At 35.1% G+C, this 21,163-nt stretch overlaps 1 protein-coding gene across 14 annotated transcripts in view; it reads right to left on the bottom strand.

The window, feature by feature from the left end:
* The window catches only part of LOC114053780 (centrosome and spindle pole-associated protein 1-like), a 133,484-nt gene that overhangs the window by 50,321 nt on the left and 62,000 nt on the right, over positions 1-21,163 (bottom strand). For 8 of the 14 annotated variants that reach the window (XR_003570423.1, XM_027876919.1, XM_027876918.1 and 5 more), the window contains 7 exons: positions 15,765-15,822; positions 15,112-15,153; positions 12,609-12,847; positions 8,619-8,746; positions 8,121-8,199; positions 5,779-5,908; positions 2,433-2,580 (listed from right to left, as the gene is read on the bottom strand). Coding sequence is in view for 13 of the 14 variants with exons in the window: in XM_027876919.1 (XP_027732720.1) it covers positions 2,433-2,580; positions 5,779-5,908; positions 8,121-8,199; positions 8,619-8,746; positions 12,609-12,847; positions 15,112-15,153; positions 15,765-15,822 (824 nt within the window). In the remaining variant the exon portion in view is untranslated. The remainder of the gene's footprint in view (positions 1-2,432; positions 2,581-5,778; positions 5,909-8,120; positions 8,200-8,618; positions 8,747-12,608; positions 12,848-15,111; positions 15,154-15,764; positions 15,823-21,163) is intronic. The other 6 variants (XM_027876920.1, XM_027876930.1, XM_027876923.1 and 3 more) reach the window with 4 other exon arrangements.

Raw genomic sequence — 21,163 nt, 5'->3', positions numbered from 1 at the left:
ATAGATAGATAGATAGATAGATAGATAGATAGATAGATAGATAGATAGATAGATAGATAGATAGATAGATGAAAATTAATGGATTTCAATGGGAGAGACTGTCATGGTGGAGGTGGAGGCCACGGAGGTGGAAGGAGAGGTTTGGGGCCGTTCCTGGGGCTCCCCTGCTCATTTCTGAACGGTCCTCCATGGGACCTCATGATCTGAGAGCGCTAGAGGCTAAACCTGAGGACACAATGAAAAAATAAATCTCTGTTCTTCCCTGGGGGCACAGCCAGCCAGGCAGGCAAGGCTGTGAGGCCTGGCCTGCCAGCCTGCAGACATAGATGACAGCAAGGTAGTTGGAGGCAAAGTAAAGAAACCAGGTAAACATGGTTAGAAGCCAGCCAAAACTGACTTGAAGGCAAAGTTTGAGAGAAGCCCACAAAGTGCAAGAGAATGTATGGCCAGAAAGAAGCTGAGATATCAATATGTGGAAGAACTGGTGTCTAGTCAGGAGAGAACCCTCTGTGGTCTCAGAGGAGAAATGGAAATGTACAAGCAATTGTGTATGGCAATTGATCAAGGAAAAATCCCCTCTGAAAGAAAAAAAAATTAATGAATTTCTTTGAAACATTAACTATTTACAGTCTAATAAATTTGCAAGCTAAACATTCAACAGTTTTTTTTTTCTTTTTTAATAACTTCTACAAAAGGTTTTGCCATCATTCTATTCACCCCCAGCTAACACTCAAGGTCATGCAGGGTCAATACATTTTTGAACATGACCATTAAGGGAATTTCTTTTGCTTAATTATGCATATTTGTTACAAGGCTGTTACTCTCCAGTAGGGAGGGAAAATAAATGTACGTTAATTGAAAAAAAAATTAACTCAAAATAAACAAATGAATATTCATCCTGCAAGCTTTATACAGATCCTGGTCCTTGGATTAGCTTGCAAAAGGCTGATAGAGCAACAGAAAGGAGCCCTCCCTTCAGCTGCAAGTGCTCAAGCAGGTATTGGGAGCATTCACACTCCCATTTCATCCAAAATCCAGCCAACTGTAAATACAAACCCTTCAACCAATCCACTGGGTAGAACATACACATGATTTACGAATTGGGTTTTACTGTCACTTTTTAGTGGAAAAAAGGTAATTTTTGCCACATAACTTGATTTGTAAAGCATTTGCTGATAAACACTGGGGATGAGGTAGCCCAGTTACCTCTCCAACCCTCTGAATTCACCCAAAGGACCTAGATCAACATTGTCCACAGTTTTTGAGGTAATAAAATACTTGCTAATGTTAGAAATGAAAATTATTTACTCTTGGATTTTTAACATTTTACTATTAAATATTATGTATACCAATGTGGCCAGCAGCTTATAAGAACTATAATGTGTACCATAATCCTCAAATTTCCCAACCATTTCTATCAAGTGCATAAAGTATATTTTATCCTACTACCTGCATTATATATTAACTAACAAGAGGGCTAAAAAAGTTCTAAAATGCTATTCTAGACCAGGAATTCCAAATTTCTAAAACATGCACAAGGTGATGATCTAACAGGAAACCTTAGGAGAAGGTGAGTTATTATACCAATTTTGGAAACTATCACTTTAAAAAAATAAATAAGCCATCATTAATATAAATCAAAACAAGAAATAAGCTAACATTCTTTATTATTCAGGACTGAAACAACTCTAAGGTAACTTCAAGTAACTACCATCCTTGACTTATAAAATCAGTAATACTCACAAAAAATTCTCAAATTATAGCCTGCCCCCTTAGGCTTATTATACTAACTAAGGGATAACAGGCAAATTAAGATTAACATGTTTCTCATTTACTTTAACAGGTACTTTCTAATGGTTTTAGTATTCCTCCCTTCTTACATTTCCAATATTACTCGACTTTCCCTCTAGATTTTATCTTGTTTGATTTAAGGCTAAAGTAATCAGATTGTCTTAACTTTTCATTTCATGTTAAGGACTAAAATAGAATACTTTAAGCCAACTTTCTACATTATATGAAAACATTTTTTACCCTAGACAATTTCAGTTTCACTACCACGCCGTGTAATACGCATTACTATACCAAAGACTTATTAAGACTAGGATCCCAAAAAAACTAACATTCTGAAATAAAATGAGGCAAATTTCTAATAAATCCAATCATTTTAATTTACCTACCAGTCCGCATAAAAATTTAATTTTAAAATTAATTGGAAGTTTCTACTTTAATAACATAATGACTGTTTTACAGTTCAGTAGTATTACCCTTCTATCCTAAAAATGAGAACGTAAGAATGGCAATAAAATGTATTTACTTAATGAAAGAGGATCAGTTCAGAATAATGTGCCCTTCCTCTTAACTCTCTCCCAAAGTTAAGAGTAGAAAGAATCACACTTTTTTCCAGGAGAAAAGAAACAAGAAAGCCAACATACTTATCAGGTTTCCTCTGGCATCTCTGAGTGGAGCACCCCCTCCACCTTTTCCCCAGGGATTGTAACTTCTCATTTCAGCTTCAAGTTTAGCTTCATATTCTTCTTTTTCCTCTCGCTCTTTCCTCCGTCTTGCTTCTCTTTCCCGTATCTCAACACAATAAGAAACAATTTACAATGCTGTACTGCCAATCTGACACAATCAAAATTAATGATACCATTATTAATTTTACTCCTCTTTTCCAAATCACTGAAAAAAAAAGCCCTAGTTTTTTCTTTGTAAGAAGTATTCAATTCACAAATATAGTTACCAATTCACAAAAATTCATCATGCTGTCATTCATTTCTCTACCACCAATGATAATCATTTCCCATCTAGGACATCCTCCTTAATTGCAATAGACTACCTACTATACCTTGTATATTCCTCCTGGGATAGTTCTGTGAAAACTCCTGGTACTCCTGTCGAGCCTCCTACAACTGCACTGCCTTGGAAGCTGAGTAGTTCCTAGATCCTTTACCTCTACACGACTCCTGGAGTTCCTTCCAATTCAGGACTCCAAAGAGACCCCAAGCTTGGAAACAGGTTCAGAAATCAGAGGAGTTGGGGACTCAAAGCTACTACTGGTACTATTTCAGATACCTTATCAATTAAGAAAGGCTATTTGTAGGCTATCTGGAGACTCAAATGACCATCATTTCTACAGCATTATACCCAAGGTACAGAAAAAGACATACAGTTTTAGACTTGACAAGTCTGTGGGTTTGTTTTCCTTGATTATGTTTATTTGTTACAAGGATTGTGTTTTCTGCCTTTTAAACTGAGAGGGTTAGGGGGAAGGAGGAAGAGGAAGAAAAGGAAAACAAGCTAGGAACAGTACTGCCAAAAAAAGAAGAAGGGCAGAGTCACTTGAGTTATCTTTAAAAATGCACAGAAGGGAACAGGAAGGCGTTCAGAGGAAAATAAAAGCATGCAGGACAGCTTTGAAAGTAACATGTTTAATTTATTATATGCTGTTTTTTAAAAATCAAGCTTGTGTATAACAGAAATTGATAGCTTCACATATTTATCCTCTTTTTTGGTTATATTTTATATATGGAAATACTCTATTTTTTAAAAGTATTTAATAAATTCAGCATAATATTTTTGCTTTTTTTTGGTGAGGCAATTGGGATTAAGTGACTTGCCCAGGGTCAAACAACTAATACATGTTAAGAGAATCTGAACTCAGGTCCTCCTGACTCCAAGGCCAGAGCTCTATTCACTGCGCCACCTACCTGCCCCTCAGCATAATTTTTTTAAAAGAAACTTTAGGAACACAAACTGATCTGAGTTAGAGACTGCCTATATATCTACATAGGATTCTCTATATAATTAGATAGCTCTGAGAAAGCATACATACAAATGAATCCTGGAACCACTACATTCAAGAATAAATGTCTAGGAGCAGCTAGGTGGACAGTGCATAGAGCACCAGCCCTGGAGTCAGGAGGGCCTGCGTTCAAATCTGGCCTGAAACACTTGATGCTTACTAGCTGTGTGACCCTGGGCAAGTCACTTAACCCCACTGCCTTGCTAGAAAACAAGAAAAGAAAAAAAAAGAAAAGAATAAATGTCTAAATGGATACATGAAGGTGGATAAACTATAGCTAGAGTTTTTCACTTGTGGAAAGTAAATTTTTAAGAGACCATATAAAAATAAACAAGAGCTAAATACTAAATAGCCACTTCTAAATGTGTTACAATATTCAAGTCCAATATTAATATAAAAAATATTGTAAGTAGAACTGCATTTATTTCACTCCTAACAAATCAAATCTTGGAGGTGAGCTATACAATACTTCAATAAAGGTAAAATATCAAAGGTTCTTACTTCATTCCTGGGTCCGTACTACTCCAACTTTCATTTCCCTGCTCCTCCTGGCAGCTTCTGGCTTCAATACCCCAAGCTTGTTGCTACTCTCCCAACCCACTGCATTACCTTATTCCTATGGCCTCTATCTCTAAGACCATGCCTTGATCTCGGCTGCCCACCCTAATATTTCTTATGGACACTGGCCAAACCAGCATCAAGCCCTTTGGCTGGGGTGGTCAAACTGAGCTGACCCAGGGAGTAGTAGCCTCAAAAGCAAAGAGTCCATCAAGGGCTGATGGAAATGAATAAAGAGTAAATGAAGTCCAGGACCTGAGCTACACAACAGCCTAGCTCAGAGATTTGAAGAAACAAATAATACAGATTTTCAACTATTCATAGTTTCATGTCCTAGTAAACATGAATGGGTATGATCTACCATAATATTTTAAAATAACTTAAGTATATTATTTTTTAAAAGCAGCCTTCAAGATAAATACTCCATACAAAGCTGCTCTGACCAGTTTCAATGTACAATAATACTGTTAATAAATTATAACCAAGCTCCACCCTAAAGTAAGTCCTGCTAGGACATCCTTCAGCCAATCGCCAGAGATTCACCCTTCTCAAGAATGGTTCTAAGATAAGGTCTGTGTTCTCTGGTTAGACTGCTAAATAGCAAAGGGAAATGTAAAACACTTAACAAACAATACTGAGAAATTATGTCCAACGATCTAAAATTTCTCACTAAAACAGATTTTAAATCAGGAGATAGATCATTTTGTTAGGTAAAGTCAGCTCTTCTTTGAATTTTTCCTTCCAGGATATCATTAAATGCTCTGATCTGTGCCAGATTTCTCCTCCTCCCTAATGTTTTCCTTCCCCCAATTCTGCTATTTGGCAGAACAAAACCTCAAGAACCCCTCTGATGCCATTCAAATAATCCTGCCCCCTTCATATATAGTCTCAGCAGTCCTCTGCCCTCAGCCACAATGATTCAACTAAAGTTGTATTTTTGTGAAACCAATGGGTAGAATGGGCACTGGGTAAGATACTCATGTACATTTTAAACATGCTGTTTTCTGATAGGAAGTACTATGCTTAGCATCAATTCATCTCGTGTATTTAAAAATGGGCAACCTAGTTTATAAGGTTAAGATCCTTAATTTTGCTATTATTACGTAATTAGAAAGACTGTCTAAACTGGTTTACCATTTGGACTATGACTGAATTTTTAACTATTCTTTATTTTAAAAATCATTTTCTCCTAAATAAAGCATTTTGTTAAACACAAGTCTTACATGAAACAAACTTCAGCAATTGTAAAGTCTAGTTTGCCTAAAGACTGGAAATAGTTAAGTCAAAAACACTTAGAGAATTCTTGGCAAATACACAATGCTGACAATCAAGCAGAGTTTTAGAATAAAGATGAATTGATTCCATTCTCCCAAATAATTCCCCCATGTGTACATTGAAATAGTTATCCTATTTTATACCTGTTGCTGCAAATCATATTGATAAGATTGAACTGATTCCTTGGTAGCCCTTGGTTTATCTTCAAAAATGAGTCCTCCTGTTCTTGTCCTATCACTCACAGTGCTCAGTTCATTCAAAATATTTTTGTTCCTGTTTGAAATACATAATTAATAATGTGAAATGTATTTAGAAAATTAAAACAAAATAGTTTGTTGAAATAACATGGAATCTATGCTAAGCTAAAATGGGATGACTTTGAGGTGGTGAATGGTAGACTACACATCAAAGATACAATCTCAAAAAAAACCTCAGGATGACAACAAAAGAAATAACTTACAAAAGGCCTAAAATAATAAGACCTAATATGTAAACATATTTAGACTCAATTTTAGTACAGTAAAAAAGAATATCAAAACGGTAAGTAGGCCAGTTCAAAATGAACAGAAGATTCCTGAACAAATATAAAATTTAAAACGTAGCAAGAGAAAAAAATGTAATACATATAACCCTTGAACAACAAAATGTTCTGTGGCTTAAACATTGCAAATTACAGAACACGTGATCCTTGCAACTTAAAGCAAACCTGCCATTTAAAAAACCAAACTTAAAAAGGACAAATTAGGGAGTTATTATTTACCAAACAAACAGACTCTTCACTTTATACAATAATTCCAAACATTAAGTTGTTAGACTTCTTGATGTATTTAAAATATCACTTTATCTACAAAAATTCAATTTACGTAAACTTTTTCAGGAACATATCTCTTACACAAGGAAGACATACACGTATATAACATCACATTACTCTTCTATTTACTAAGTTTTGAATATTCCCTCATTTTAAAAAACTTAAATTTTAGTTAAAAAACTAAAATCAATGAGAAATTTTAATGATGAAACATATTCCTAAAGAAAGCCTAAATCAATTCAAAGAAAAATATGTAATTATTTAAAATTACAAAAGGGAAAGAAAAATTCAAAGAAAAGCACCGTTAGCTATCTCACCTTTCTCTTCAAACCTCTCTGAACCTCCTATTGACAATAACAATAACAGCTGGCATTTATAGACTGCTTTAAAGTTTGCAAAGCTCTTTACAAATATTATCTCATTTTAACTTCATAACAACCCTGAAAGTTAAGTGCTATTATTATCTCCATTTTAGAGATGAGGAGAGTGAGACAGATGGATATTAACTGACTTCCTCAAGGGGCCAGATTTGACCTCTGCTCTTCTTACCTCAAGGTCCAGCACTGTACTAGGTCACCTAGCTGCCTGCCTAGTGACCAGGAGGGGAAAAAAAGTGTGAAAGCACTTTTTCTTCATAATTCTAATGTAATCAGTGGATAAAGGCCCCCAAAATAAAACAATCTAAGGCTACTATCAAAATAGGCAAATAACAATCAACAAGATGGATGCAAATAGTTGAACCCACGCCATACTTCAATTTCAAGACAGTTTATTATGATACCAAGGAGCTTCTCCAGATATCATCAGAAAGCAACTTTATTAAAATATGACACAATCTTCTGAACTACAACATATTATGAAGCAAATGATACTCAAAGGACAAATGCAAACAAGTAGAACAGTACTGGTATGGAGCATACAGAAAAAAGCGTAAAAAAATAAAACTTATCAGTGGCTTTCTGGCAGCAGCATACAGGTAAGTGGATTAGTTGCACTGTTTCTAGTATTCTAAATAAAAGCAACCCTAGAGTGGAAAAGGACCACTGATTTTCTTTGCTCTAATTCAGTTTTCTTGAAGAGACCTCAAATCAAACTGACATACTCATATTAAAATTAATTTTGACAGGATGGAATGCTAGGGCAAAACTATGTAAAATGGTATTCAGGATAAAAAGGCTAAGTAGAAAGCATTTAATTTAGGTTAAAAAAATCATTTGTTAAAAATTGGTGATTACTTGATTTATCAACGCATAAATGAGAAAGATCTAACAGTCTTCACCTAATCACAGGCTTGACATGAAACAATGATCTAATAGCTGACTTTTTTTTTAGGTTGCTAAAATAAATAATACAATCTGAGATGACACTAAATAAAAGAACAGTGTCCAGTAGGCAGACCAGTTACTCAAGTGAATTAAAGAGACAGGAATGCCATAGGATGGGAACGTGTGAATAGGTTGATATCTGGAACATTAGACAGTGTTCTCAACACAGATCTATTAAAGAACGTTCAAATATATAAATAATAGTCAACAAACACATACACACACATATATACATACATACACACACAAACACACATACACACACTAAGACTCTACAGTAGAAAGTAGTTGATTTAGAAAGGGTTAATGTACTTAAAATCCCTCCCAAAATTATGTTATATAGACTTACATAATGGGTCCCACTGGTTCACAAGCATCAGGGGCACTAGCAAAGGTTGGTGGAGGTATTCCCATCATTCCTGGGTTATCTAGACAAAATAAGAAAATATGTAGTCAATCTGAGATATCTATAAAACAAACAAAAAAAAAATTAAGAGCACCTAGAGCAAAGGCATATGAAAAAAATCACCAACAAAAAAAAATGACCAAAGAACTACAAAAAATTTTAATCATATTGTTCTGCTTTACCAATTCAAAAAGAAAAAAAAAATACATCACATTTTCTAAAAACAACTTAAAAGGTGCTAAAGCAGTGATTTGTACTATGCATCACTGTGGATTTCAAAATAACATTTTTTTAAAAAAAGCTAACAAGATAATACAAAATGCATTGTATTACTTTTCTTATTCAAAAATTTTAGAAATCTATCTTGTCATATTTTCCACCAAGAAACCAAGTTTCCTTTCTGAACTAATAGGTAATATACTTACTGAAGCATTAACTTACAATATACAAGACTGGGATCCAAAGGATTCCTGGCCCCATAAAAATAATATGCTTCATCATAAGGAGTTCGATAGTTGAGCAAAGACGGTGCAGGTGGAGGGGCTAGGGGTGGAGGTAGTGATGTAATCCTATATCAAAATAAAGTCAGAAAATCCATTTCATATTTCACTGTATAGCTAACAGAAATTAAGATTAAAAAGGCCCCATATAGCAGAATTTTATTGTTACAAATCCAATATTTGCTATAATGTGTCCTCATATAATACAGATTTAAGTGTAATTGGAATAAGAAATTAAATCCCCTCATTTCAGGCATATGTTGATATAAGAAGTAATTTAGAAGAATTTAGTAATGATCCAAATGCATAGTTTCTTTTTTTTTAATGCTTTACTCTTAGATTCAAGAGAACAGGATTTCTGCTATGTCACTAAGGTCCCTTCCACTTCTAAATTTGTGAACCCATAAAGAAAGTGATGAATTAATTTCCTTTTAAAACACATTTGAAAAATAAAAATAAAAAATATAAAAAAAAAATAAAACACATTTGGTTGAAAGTAGAAAGTTTACCCCTTCTTCTAAAATAGGCCTGTTACCAAGCCTCTTAGTAAATGTTTTTATGCATCCAAAATAAAGCAATGCTCTTAATTAAAAACAAAAACAAAAAAACCACCTGTAAAGCATAACAACTAGTCTTAATTTAACTTTGGGCTAAACAAAAGAAATTTGCGACTTCTTATCAAAAAACAAGATTTATAGAACTTTCATATATGAGAGCTTTAAATAACTTGAACACTGTCTTCAAAACAAAGAAGAAAAAATCACCAGTTTTAAATCATGTATGATAAAAAGCCATTCATAATGGCAGCAGTAGTGAGAGAGAAAGATTAAGAAAAAAAGGAAAGAAATTGGGTGGGGGTGGGAGTGGGAAAGAAAACCCTGTCCCCTACCACCAATGCACTCCAAGATTCAATATTAGGTGTCAATAGTGTTCTGATGCCATCCCAGGACCCCATCACCACTTCTCCTTTGCCCTCCATCTCCAAGTTCCTTCTACCACAAATGGAAGAGAAAAGAAAAAATTAAGGCAAGAGGGAGAAAGCTTGAGGGTACAGAAAATGAGGTGAAAGAAAAAGGGAGTATAACACAGGGAGGGATGAGAGAGGAGGAAAATAGAGAAGGTATGAGAAAGAAGAAAAAAGAAAGAACTGGTAAAGGGAAAGGAGGAATTTGTAAAAGAAGGAAAACTCATTTGACATTTTTCCATACTACTCCTACTCACTCCCCTTTTCATGGTACCAGGAGCCTTCCAAACACATTCTTATTCAGATGCATACCCACAAGTACATCCTCATGTACACATACACACCTACTCATAGACATAGACTCACATACATCCCACACACATTTCCATATATAAATATGTGTGTGTGTGTGTGTGTGTGTGTACACACACACCTAACCACAGATATTTGTGCATCTGTATGTCCATATGCATCCCCACACAGGAACATTTCCCCTACAAGTCCTCTTGGCACACATATCGTTCCTTGTTGCCAAGTCCCTCCCAAATACACACTGCACCCTTATTTCCCACATAAGTTCTACTCATAAGTTGAGACATATACCCCCTGATGTATCCATCTCCCCAGGTCCCACACATACATCTCCATATGTCTACCATCCATACATCCCTCCAAGTCCCCACACATACTTTTCTTATATCTACAGCTCTCTCACAGGTATACAACCATGTTACTTCCAGATATCTTCCTACATACAGCTCCTCTCCATGTGCCTATCATTCACCCACATATATACCCATACCCTAGTAGCCCCTCTCCCACACATATAATGTCCAATGCTCCTCCCCACTAACAAGTAAGTGGTGCCAATGATATTTTATCATCTATCATATACCATTTGGAAGGAAGTCACCATCACTGTTTTATAGAAAAAAATGAAAACTCTGACTTGAAGGAAGAGTCAGTGGTATAGAAGTATAGAATCTTTACTCCCAATTCTTAGGGTAGCTCTTTATAGAGGAATGAGAATGTGGTCACTCTTGGGACCCATCTCTAGCCAGGTATATCTTTCTACACTCATGTAGTCCTCCATTTCCTTCACACAGATGTATTACACACACATATGGCATGTTCACAAATGTACTCATGAACTTACACAGTGGAGTCTAAATCCAAAGAAACATAAAAATATACACACAGAGTCTATAAGCATATATTGTGTGTGTGTGTGTACATATATACATATGCATACACATACACATATATATACATACATAAAAATATATGCATATACATACAAATATATACAAAAACTGTTTAGTCATGAACACAAATACAAATACAGATTTGCAGGAAATTATTAACCTTACTTAAGGAGATTCTGCTTTACAAAAGTGTTCTCAAATAAGAAGTTATCCTAGTGGGAGTATGAAATTATTCAATTTCTTAAAATTTTATTGATATATAACTTTTTAGGAATATATCTGTTATCTGCAATGGAATATTAATGTATTCTCCTTTTTTAAGTGGAGGAGATGTACGGACCAATTCCAACCAAAATCCAAAGAAAGATCAAGCGAGGTTATTTACTTGCTCTCCCAACCTTCACCTAGATCTACAAATAGGAAAACTCACTTTCCAAGGTATTGAAACCACAAAGGAAAAAAAAGGGGGGGTAGGGGGGATAGAGGTGGGGATGTTTTGACATAATCAAGGTATTTAAGATACAGGATGTCCTAAACATCTTGGTGAAGTTTTAAGCTTTACTTACACTTCACTAAGATTTTTGGAACAGCCTGTATTTAAGATCTTTGGGAACACTGAAGTAGGATGTCTCATACTTCCTCTATTCAACAATGAGCTTTTCTCTAGATTTCTATAACTTCAATAATTCCAACAGTGGAATTCCTTAAGAAGTTTTCCAAAAGAAAAGGGAAAAAAACATCCATTTACTTTGCTTCCTCAGAAATCCTTTTCTGGTACAGCCTAGCTGACTCTCCCAAGTTGCTTACTTCAAAATTATTTTGAAGGAACAAAAATGTGTCTTTTACACATTTCACTGGTCATCTAATCTCCTTTCCTTTTGTCCTGCCTTTTCAACCAAGTATCTGCAATGCAGCAAGACAGCTGAACATTTGAGGCAATGAATAATCCTCATCTCTCTTACCTCTTTGGAACTTTATGAACTGTATTTAACTTTATAAACTACATATCAATGTTGTTATCCAACCTGTCATTAACAGACATAAAATCTGACAATAGGTAGTACAGCACAGGAAATATCGATGTTAACAGCAGCATCTTTGAAATGGAGAAAAAAATACTTTATGAACAGAATAGTGACAGTAAGATGAATAATTATAGTACAGACCACAGGAATAGAAAGCACAAGAAGGATGCATACCTTACATTTATGGATCTCAAGTAATGAATACCATTAATTCTTTAAGCCTTAGTATAATATACAACTTATACTGGATCTACAGTCTGAAAATTTATTATGATAGTTAAGGCCTATCTTAGGCATTCAAGCTTTCTAAGGCCTAACTTGCCATAGAAAAGTAGCTAAAGAAAGACACCAGTCAGAATGATTCACATATAAAAGACAAAGTCACACTGGATTTTTCTTTTCATAAGAAATTAAAGGAAGAATTCAATGTTTGCCAAGTGGAAATTTCCAAAACCAGCAACACAATATAGTTTACATATTTTCAAAGGGATATTACAAAGAATGATCACTCTAAATTAAAACCTAAAACAAATTTTAAAGTAATTAACATTCATCTGAAAGGGATAAAAAACGTTCAATAATTTTTCTTGGTTTCACAAAGTCAGGAACTAAAGATAATAAAATCAAATGTTATAATTGAAGAAATCATTCAAAATAATTTGACAATTCTCTAAGGAGAGCATTTTCTTCATGATTAAATTCACAAATTCATCTAAATGTCAAAAACAATAGCTTACCTAATTCCTAAAAAGAAAAACATTATAAACAAGCACCTGGATGACATCATTTCACCAAGGGTAGTGTTGATCCCTTGGTTAAAGTCTTCACTTAAAGATGGCCTAGGCAGGTCAGATAAGGTGGGAAGAGGTGTCTGGAAAGCTACTTTGGGCCTTTCCGGTGGAATCTTCTCTTCCAAAAGTGAAAACTTCTTTTCATAACATCTTGGGCTCATACCTAACTGCTTTAGTCTATCAGGCTAAAAAAAAGAAAAATAAATGATTATTCTGTAAATTCACTGATGCTAATGACTGGAAGGGGTTTCAAGAGGTAATCATCCCTAACCCTAATAATATAATAATTAAATAACCCAAAAGTCCTTCAGTCAAGTAAAGTGTCACTTCGTCACTTTACAGATGAGAAAACTAAGGTCCACAAGGACCAAGTGAATGAAAAGACCTAACCAAAAAAAAAAAAAGTACAAAAGAAGGATGTAGAAGCCAAGGCTCCTTCTTGTAAGAGTCATATTTCTCTCCACACAGTCACCATGGTTGATTCCATGGCAGCACAGCAGAAGAAGCCTGGGATACTGGGGAGGGAGGGAGGGTCAAAAGAAGCATACTTCCCTGGGCATCAGAATATTAGCATCAAAAGCTTATAGTTGTATAGTGCTTTAAGGTTTACAGAGGGCTTTTCTCACAACACCTAGCCTGGATGTGACATCAGAAGCCATGGGCTAGATATTTCTGCCATGACTAGCCTTTTCACCTCAGGCAGATACATCACTTACCTTCTCTAAACCTACGTTTCTTCATCTGCAAAATAATGGGGGCAGCTATGTGGCACTAGGCCTGGAGTCTGGAAGACTCATCTTCCTGAGTTCAAATCTGGCCTCAGACATTTCCAAACTGTGTGACCCTGAGCAAGTCACTTAACTCTTTTGTCTCAGTTTCCACATCTGAAAAATGAGCTCAAGAAGGAAATGGCAAACCACTCCGGTATTCTTGCCAAGAAAACCCTGAATGGGGTCACAAAGAGTCGGACACAATTGAAAAACAACTGAACGACAACAAAAATAATAACACTTGCATCACCTACATCCTAGGGCTGTTGTGAGAAAAGGGCTATGTAAACTATGAAGGCTATTTAAATGTTAGCTATTATTATTATTATTATTAATTGTATATCCCTTTTAAGAGTGTCTCACTCACATCAATGTTATTTAAACATTAGCAAAATGTCTTATGTTCACTCTCCCTATTTAATTCAAAACTATCTGGGTTTTATTCAAACAGGAAAAAGTGTAAAGATCCTCAAACCCCAAAACAACCTAATATGTAAGCAAATTGCTATGCCAACCGCAAACTTCATCCTGTTATGTATATATACACATATATACCTATAATAAATTGGTTTCAAAAACTTTCTTTATAGCAAATAGTCTCAAAAACCAATGACACCAAAGCTGTCAATAACTCAGATACAAATGGCTAGTGCCACCTTGTCACCATCTCTGCTTCAAGAACCAATGCCCTTCTCGACTAATACTAAAAATCATCTCTAAAAGGTAAGAATGGCTTGGCCTTCAACAATGCCCTTATCTCTCATTTTGTGCATCTCCCTCAGGAGTACAAAGAGGCTCAAAGATCATACTAGATGTGAAGGATGCTCATAAGAACTTGGGGTTCAGAAGCTTTAAAGGAATTTGGGGATCAGAATCACTACTTCAGGTATAATATGGAATAAATATGGTTCTGTGGGTTACCTTACAAATCTCCCTAATATCTACAAACATTATTTCTTTATATATAATCTCTATAGTCTCTTCTAGCTTTAAAATGTTAGCATGTTGAATTTTTGAGGGAAATATATTCCATATTCCAAACAACTGGCTAAATATGAACATATTAAATATAACCTATCTTAAGGTAGGAGATGCCTATAATTTTAAAAGCATATGAAGAAAGAAATTTCAACCTACCATAGTACTCTTTCCTACGAAAATGCACTTAGTTTTGGATATTGAGATAAATCCCAAATATCTGTGCTAAGAAAAGAGCCCAGATGATCACAAATAATTTATATTTATCCTTGATTTTTTTTATTTGATAATGTCTTTCTGCAGCATATTTAGCTCTCTAATAATGATTCAGGCTAAATTTAAAATGAGTTTTGCATTTTCTGAGTACACATATGCTAGCTTCATGAAAAGGCCACCCAAAAGCATGCTAGGTGACAAGGGAAAACTAGTGCAATATTAAAAATGTGAAAAAAAAACCCATATAATTTGCACACAACCAAAAATTAACCAATATAAATAATTTTATCTTAAGTTGCTTTGTTCTTTTTAGGCCTAAACTTTTTATAAACTTACTTTTTTCTTTTTTTTTTAAATACTTTTGGTCATCATGTACTATGATACATCACAAAACATGCATTAAAAGACCAAATATTCCCTTCAGCAAATAAATACTATACATCCAACTAGATAAAAATAGCATTTCAGATAAGAAAAATAATTACCTCCTTTTTACTTAGCTGCAATGACGTTAGTAATCCATTCCGCTTATAATGAGAATTGCAAAAGTGAAGTACAAATAAGATTGTTACTTTCACATCATTTTAATTTTTACAACATTTACTAAAATATGTTTATCAAAAGGAAAAGAGAAAGTTTCTTACAAAAAGAGAAAAGTTTCCTTACAAAATATTCAAGTCTGAAAGTTACCAAGATCTGGTAGGTAAACTGTTATCTTATGTTGTACATTAAGATAACTTTGCCTTGGTACATTTGTTTTAGTACACTATTACAATGCATTTGAGAAAAGCAAAGATAATTTTGTATTAAAATTAGAATCATGATCTAAAAAAGAAAAAGAAAATGTTTTCTTAGGAAAATGAAGAACTACTAACAACTGACTTTTTAGTCTTGTTTTATACAACATGAACCCAGGCTGGGTACTTATTATTTTATTATAAAAATATCATCATATTCTTATAAACCTGAGTTTACTAAGGTACATCTTATACTTTCTTAAGATTCCGTGTTTTTATGATTTTTTTTCCTCCCCTATTTTCCTCACTAAATATTATTTAAAGCATTTACGGTTATACTTTTCATAGAAAAAGGTCCATTTAAGTAAAAAGTTAAACATAATGATACCACAAATCCTCACCGATTTCTCAGGGTCAATTTCTCCAGTAGCTGCAACACTGAGTTCTAGTTCTTTTTCTCTAAATGAAACATATTAGAAAAATAAAGTTTAAGTAAGTGTTACAATAACCATGATAATGAATGCAAATTGAAACATCACTAAGCAACAGCATTCCTAATTATAAGCAAGTTTTATATGTAGCTTACCTCTCCAATACACCCTCGACCCAGCTATCAAAATTAACTTCCTCCAATGCATACTTTTGATCACTCTCCCACTCAAAAATCTCGGTGATTCCTTATTTTATTTATTATAGAATAAAATGCAAATTCCTTAGCCTAGCACTGACAACCTTTCACAATATAGCTCCCATCTACTTTTTCAGCTTTATTTCACAGCACTCCTCCCTTCCCTCCTTTTTTTCGGGTACTTTCTGTTTCAGCTGTTTTCCCAAATTTAAAATGCCACCTCCATTCATACAGGTGACCCCACATTCTTGTAACACCCCCTCATCTTCCAGAATTTTCTCTTTCTCCAAAGTTTTTTTCCAATCTTCCCTCTTCCCCAAAAGTATTCTTTCATCAGTCAAATTTTTCAAGAGGACTTTGCCTAGATCTCTCCTTCATGCTTATCACTATGATTTTCATCATTTCCTTTCTTATATACATGTAATATCTCCCCAGGAGAATAGAAAAAAAAAATATCCTCTATATTCATGAAGGAAAAAACCTATTTCATTTTTTGAAAACTTCCATTCTCCCTTTGCAAAGAAGAATGAACAATACAGAATTTAATTCTTTATAATCCAGCATGTATCAAGTGCCTACTCTATTCAAGACACAGCCCTACAAAGACTATGCCCTGGACCCTCAAGAAACTAGTAGGGACCAATCAATCACTCAATAAACATTTCCTACCTGTCTAATGTGTAGCAGACATACTACCATGCCCTAGGGATATTAATTAATCCATAAACATTTATTAAGTGTCTACTATGAACCAGGCATTGTGCTAGGTGCTAGAAATGCAAACACAAAGAATGAAACAACTCCCACTCTCAAGAAGCATATATTCTAATATGGAAGACCAGTATATATCTGTAAGTATATACAGGATAACTATAAAAGGAGAAGTCTCTGCCCTCAAGGAATTTGTATTTTAAAAGAGATACGATATGTATTGGGAGCTGGGTGAGGTAAGACTGAGTCTAGCCAGGAGAATTAGAAAAGGTCTCATAAAGGAGGAGGCACAGTATCTGATCTGAACTTTAAAGAAACTAGGAATTCCAAGAGGCAGAAGGGAGGAGTTCAAATATTTTGGTATGCGGAAAAACCCAGGCAAAGGCTCAGAAATGGGGAATTCAATGATTTATTTTTATGGGAGGGCAGAGGGGCTAGGCAATGGGGTTAAGTGACTTGCCCAGGGTCATACAGCTAGTTAAGTGTCAAGTGTGTGAGCCTGGATTTGAACTCAGGTCCTCTTGATTCCAGGGCTGGTGCTCTATCCACTGCGCCACCCAGCTGTCCTGATTCAATGTTGTATTTAAGGCATAGCAAGAAAGCAAGTTTGGCTAGAAAGTACATAAAGCAAAGAAACAGATAACAAACATAGAAAGGTAGCCAAGTATGAAGGGCCTTAAAATGCCAAACAAAGGAGTTTATATTTGATCCTAGAAATAAGAAAAAGCCACTGGAATTTACTGAGGGAGTCACATGATCAAGCCTATACTTGGGGAATATCACTTTGACAGCTCTGTGGATGATGGATAGAAGAAAGGAGACTTGAGAAGGCTAGAACTAGAAGGCCACTGAAATAATCCAGACAAGAGGTGATAAAAGCCTGAAATAGGATGGGGACCATGTAAATAGAAAGAAGGAAATGGAGGTGAGAGATTTCACAGAGGCAGAAACAAAAAGATTTGGCAACTGACTGGATACCTGGGGCTAGGAAAGAGTGGACAGTCAAGGATGACTCTGAGTCGATGAACCTGGGGAACAGGTGAGCAGTGGATAGAGCCCTGGGCCTGGGGTCAGAAGGACCTGAGTTCATATTCAGCCTCAGACACTTACTAGCTATGTAACCCTAGACAAGTCTTTCAACTACGCTGTCTGCCTCAGTTTACACAACTATAAGATGGGGATAATAAAAGCACCCAACTCCTAGGGTTGTTGTGAAGATCAAAAGAGCTTATAATTGTTCAGTGATGAGTATAGTTCGGCACATAGTAGGCACTTAATAAATGTTTGTTTCCTTCCTTTCTGTAAGGATAGGGATGCCATAGAGAGCAGGGAAGGAGGAATAGATGATGAGGCTGGTTTTCGTGTTGAGTTTGAAACATTTACACAATATCCAGTTAAAAATGTCTGATAGGAAGTACTGCAAACAGAGGGTGAACTACATATGTCAGGAGTGCTTGATTTTTTGTGTGTATCATGGACCTTTTTGGTTGTCTGGGGAATTCTACGGTCTCCTTCACAGAGTGTCTTTAAATGTTTCAAATAAAATATGAAGAATTTCAAAGGAAATAAAAAAAAATTTGATAGGCAGTTAATGATACAGAAGTGGAGAAAAAGAAAGAGATTAGGATTAGATATACAAGTATTTCATACAGAGAGTAATTGAACCCATGGGAATTGATGAGGTCTCCAAAAAATAAAAAGAGGGGACAGAAGAGGACCCAAGACAGAGTCATAGATCTATCCACAATGAAGGGGCTGAATATGCATGATGATTCAACAAAGAAGGCTAAAGAGTGGTCAGACAGGTAGGAGAACCAAGAAAGAATAGGGTCATAAAAAACCAGATAGGATGGAGTAGCCAGGAAGAAAGGAGAGAAATGCAGTACATAAATATCTATAATAAAAGTTAGACTAGGAACAATGCTTGGGGAAAGGCCAAAGAGGCATGAAAATTCAAAGCATCTCCAGAGTTAGAAGGGATCTAAGAGACCATCTAGTCCTACCTGAATCAGAAGAAGAATGTCTTCTATTCCATGTCTGCCAAGTGTCTCTGTAGGAATACCTTGAGTGAAAGGGAAAAACTACCTCTCAAAGCAGACTGTTCATTTTGGGGTAGCTCTAACTCTAAGGAAATTTTTCCTTCAACCAAGCTTAAATCTACTTCTGTATAACCGCTACCTAAGGCTCCAAATTCTACCCACTGAGACCAGGTAGAACGAGTATTATACCTCTCTCAATGACAGACCTTCAAATAATTGAAGACAGCTCTCTTGTTCCAATTAATAACTTTATGGCTGGATTCACAGTCACCTCACCATCATGGTAACCCTCCTCTGGATACACTGCAAACGGTCAGTTTCTTTTCTCAAATGTCACTCTCAGAAGTGAACACAATATTCCACATGTGATATGACCGAGGCTACACTCTCCCAAGTTTGAGGATAAAGGGAAGCTTCCTCGAAAAGGATGCCCCAGAAGTACACCTTGAAAGAAGATGAGAATGTCAGCAGCTACAGCTACAGAGGAAGGCCACTACTGGAAAGTGGGATATACAATTCCAGAGTCAGAGGAGAACCGATTTGAATTAAAGAATGGTAAATTAAGGAATGGCTTCAGATTAAGGAACAGCTTGGACGGAACACAGAATATGTGCAATGAGAAATTTGGCTGTAAAACTAGTAGGTGAGAGGTAGACTGGGCATGGCCTTGAAAACCAGACTAAAGAGTGTGCATTTTATTCAATATGCTTCTATGGAAACCTACTAAAGAATTCTATGCATAGGTACCATATATTGAAATTAAAGTGACTTCATAATAAAGTATTTCTAATTATAATACCTTCCATACATTTTTTTAAAAGTCTCTACATAACCTGATTCAAAGATATCTTTGATCTTCTAAGAATCATTCTAACAATCATTCAAGAGAAGGTATAATTATTCGCTAATAATCACCCCTGGACAACAGAAATAGGCATCTTGTAATGTAGGAAGTACAAACACTGAATGAATAAAATTAGCTCTCAAATTCCTTAAAGCAAAGATCACCACCCATCCTGACCCTCCCCTCAAAATATACACACACACATATGTGTGTGTGTGTGTGTGTGTGTGTGTATAAAAACTTAAATTCTATTTGCTTTTCTTACTCAGACAGCTTGATAACACTAATGATCATCTGTAATATAAATATTCTCTAGTAAAGTTTAATAAGAAAAATACTCTTTGGGGAATACAAAAATTTTTCTACTTGTTTATTTACTATAAGTTTTCTCCATTTGTTATTGTATTTGCAATATATTAAACATTAGATTATGTTAGAGTAATCCATTTGATTGTGAGCTCTTTGAGGGCAGAGACTGTTTTTTGCCTCTTTTTGTATTCCCAGAGCTTAGCACGGTGCCTGACACATAATAGGTACTTAAACTTTTATTAGCATTGCTTATTATTGATAGGCAGCATGGAGCAGAGTAGAAAGAGTCAAATTTGTAGTTAGAGGACTTTTATTCAAATCCTGCCACTGTTATTATTCCCAACCTGGGACAATCCAGTTAAGATCTTAGTCTACTCATTCATAAAATAAAGAGACTGGACAAGATGACTATTGAAATCCTGTCCAGCTCTAATCTATGATCTATCTATAGCTATGGATATAGATATAGGCATAGATAACATACATACCCAGATACTCAGAGAGGGCAAGAGAATGAAACAATGAGAGTGGATAATATTTCTTTTTTCATGTCTAAGAAGATAAAACCCATTTTGCTTATCCCTAGAAAAGAAACTATGGATAGGTGGATATTATTTTTTAAAACCTATATGAAAATAACAATGTGAAGACAATAATCTAAAGCTTTAAAAGACCTATGTAAAATAGATACATATCCACATTTTTACCTCTGTTACTTTATTCACTAAGAATGAGAAAATTCTTTTTAAGTAATCTCCCTACTATTACTTGACTGGTTTTCATATTGGAAAATGGTAAACAGGTAATTTTATAATGCTAAGTCACATCTGGGAAGAAAGCCATGGTAATGGGTAATAACATTAATTAAACAAGCTCAAATTGCTGCCAAGCTATAAGAACAATTTTACATTTACAGAATCAGAAAGAAGTAACCATTGGGTAGTAGACTTTAGAAAGTAAGCCTCAAAAGGAAGAAGACCTGGATTCATTTCCTGCTTCTGACATGGAACAGTTGTGAAAGTCAAAGGTTAACTCTTAGTATTCTAGTCAATTCTCTAAAACTACAAGTAATAGAAATGCCAGTAAATGAAAATCTGTATTGGAAGAGGGAGTTTCTTCACCAGGGAGTGAAATAAGTCCAATTCCAGCCCCAAGAAATCACAGAATAAGAGAATGTTAAAGCTAGAACAGATCTTAAGAGATCAATTCATCTATCATTATCATTTTCCAAATGAGTTAAGTGACACCCAGAGGCTAATAAGCATCTCG

The sequence above is a fragment of the Vombatus ursinus genome, unplaced genomic scaffold (genome assembly GCF_900497805.2).
Source record: "Vombatus ursinus unplaced genomic scaffold, bare-nosed wombat genome assembly UNPS02014812.1, whole genome shotgun sequence".
Lineage (NCBI taxonomy): Eukaryota > Metazoa > Chordata > Mammalia > Diprotodontia > Vombatidae > Vombatus > Vombatus ursinus.
The sequence above is the reverse complement of the archived record's forward strand: the minus strand, read 5'-3'. Positions and strand labels throughout refer to the sequence as shown.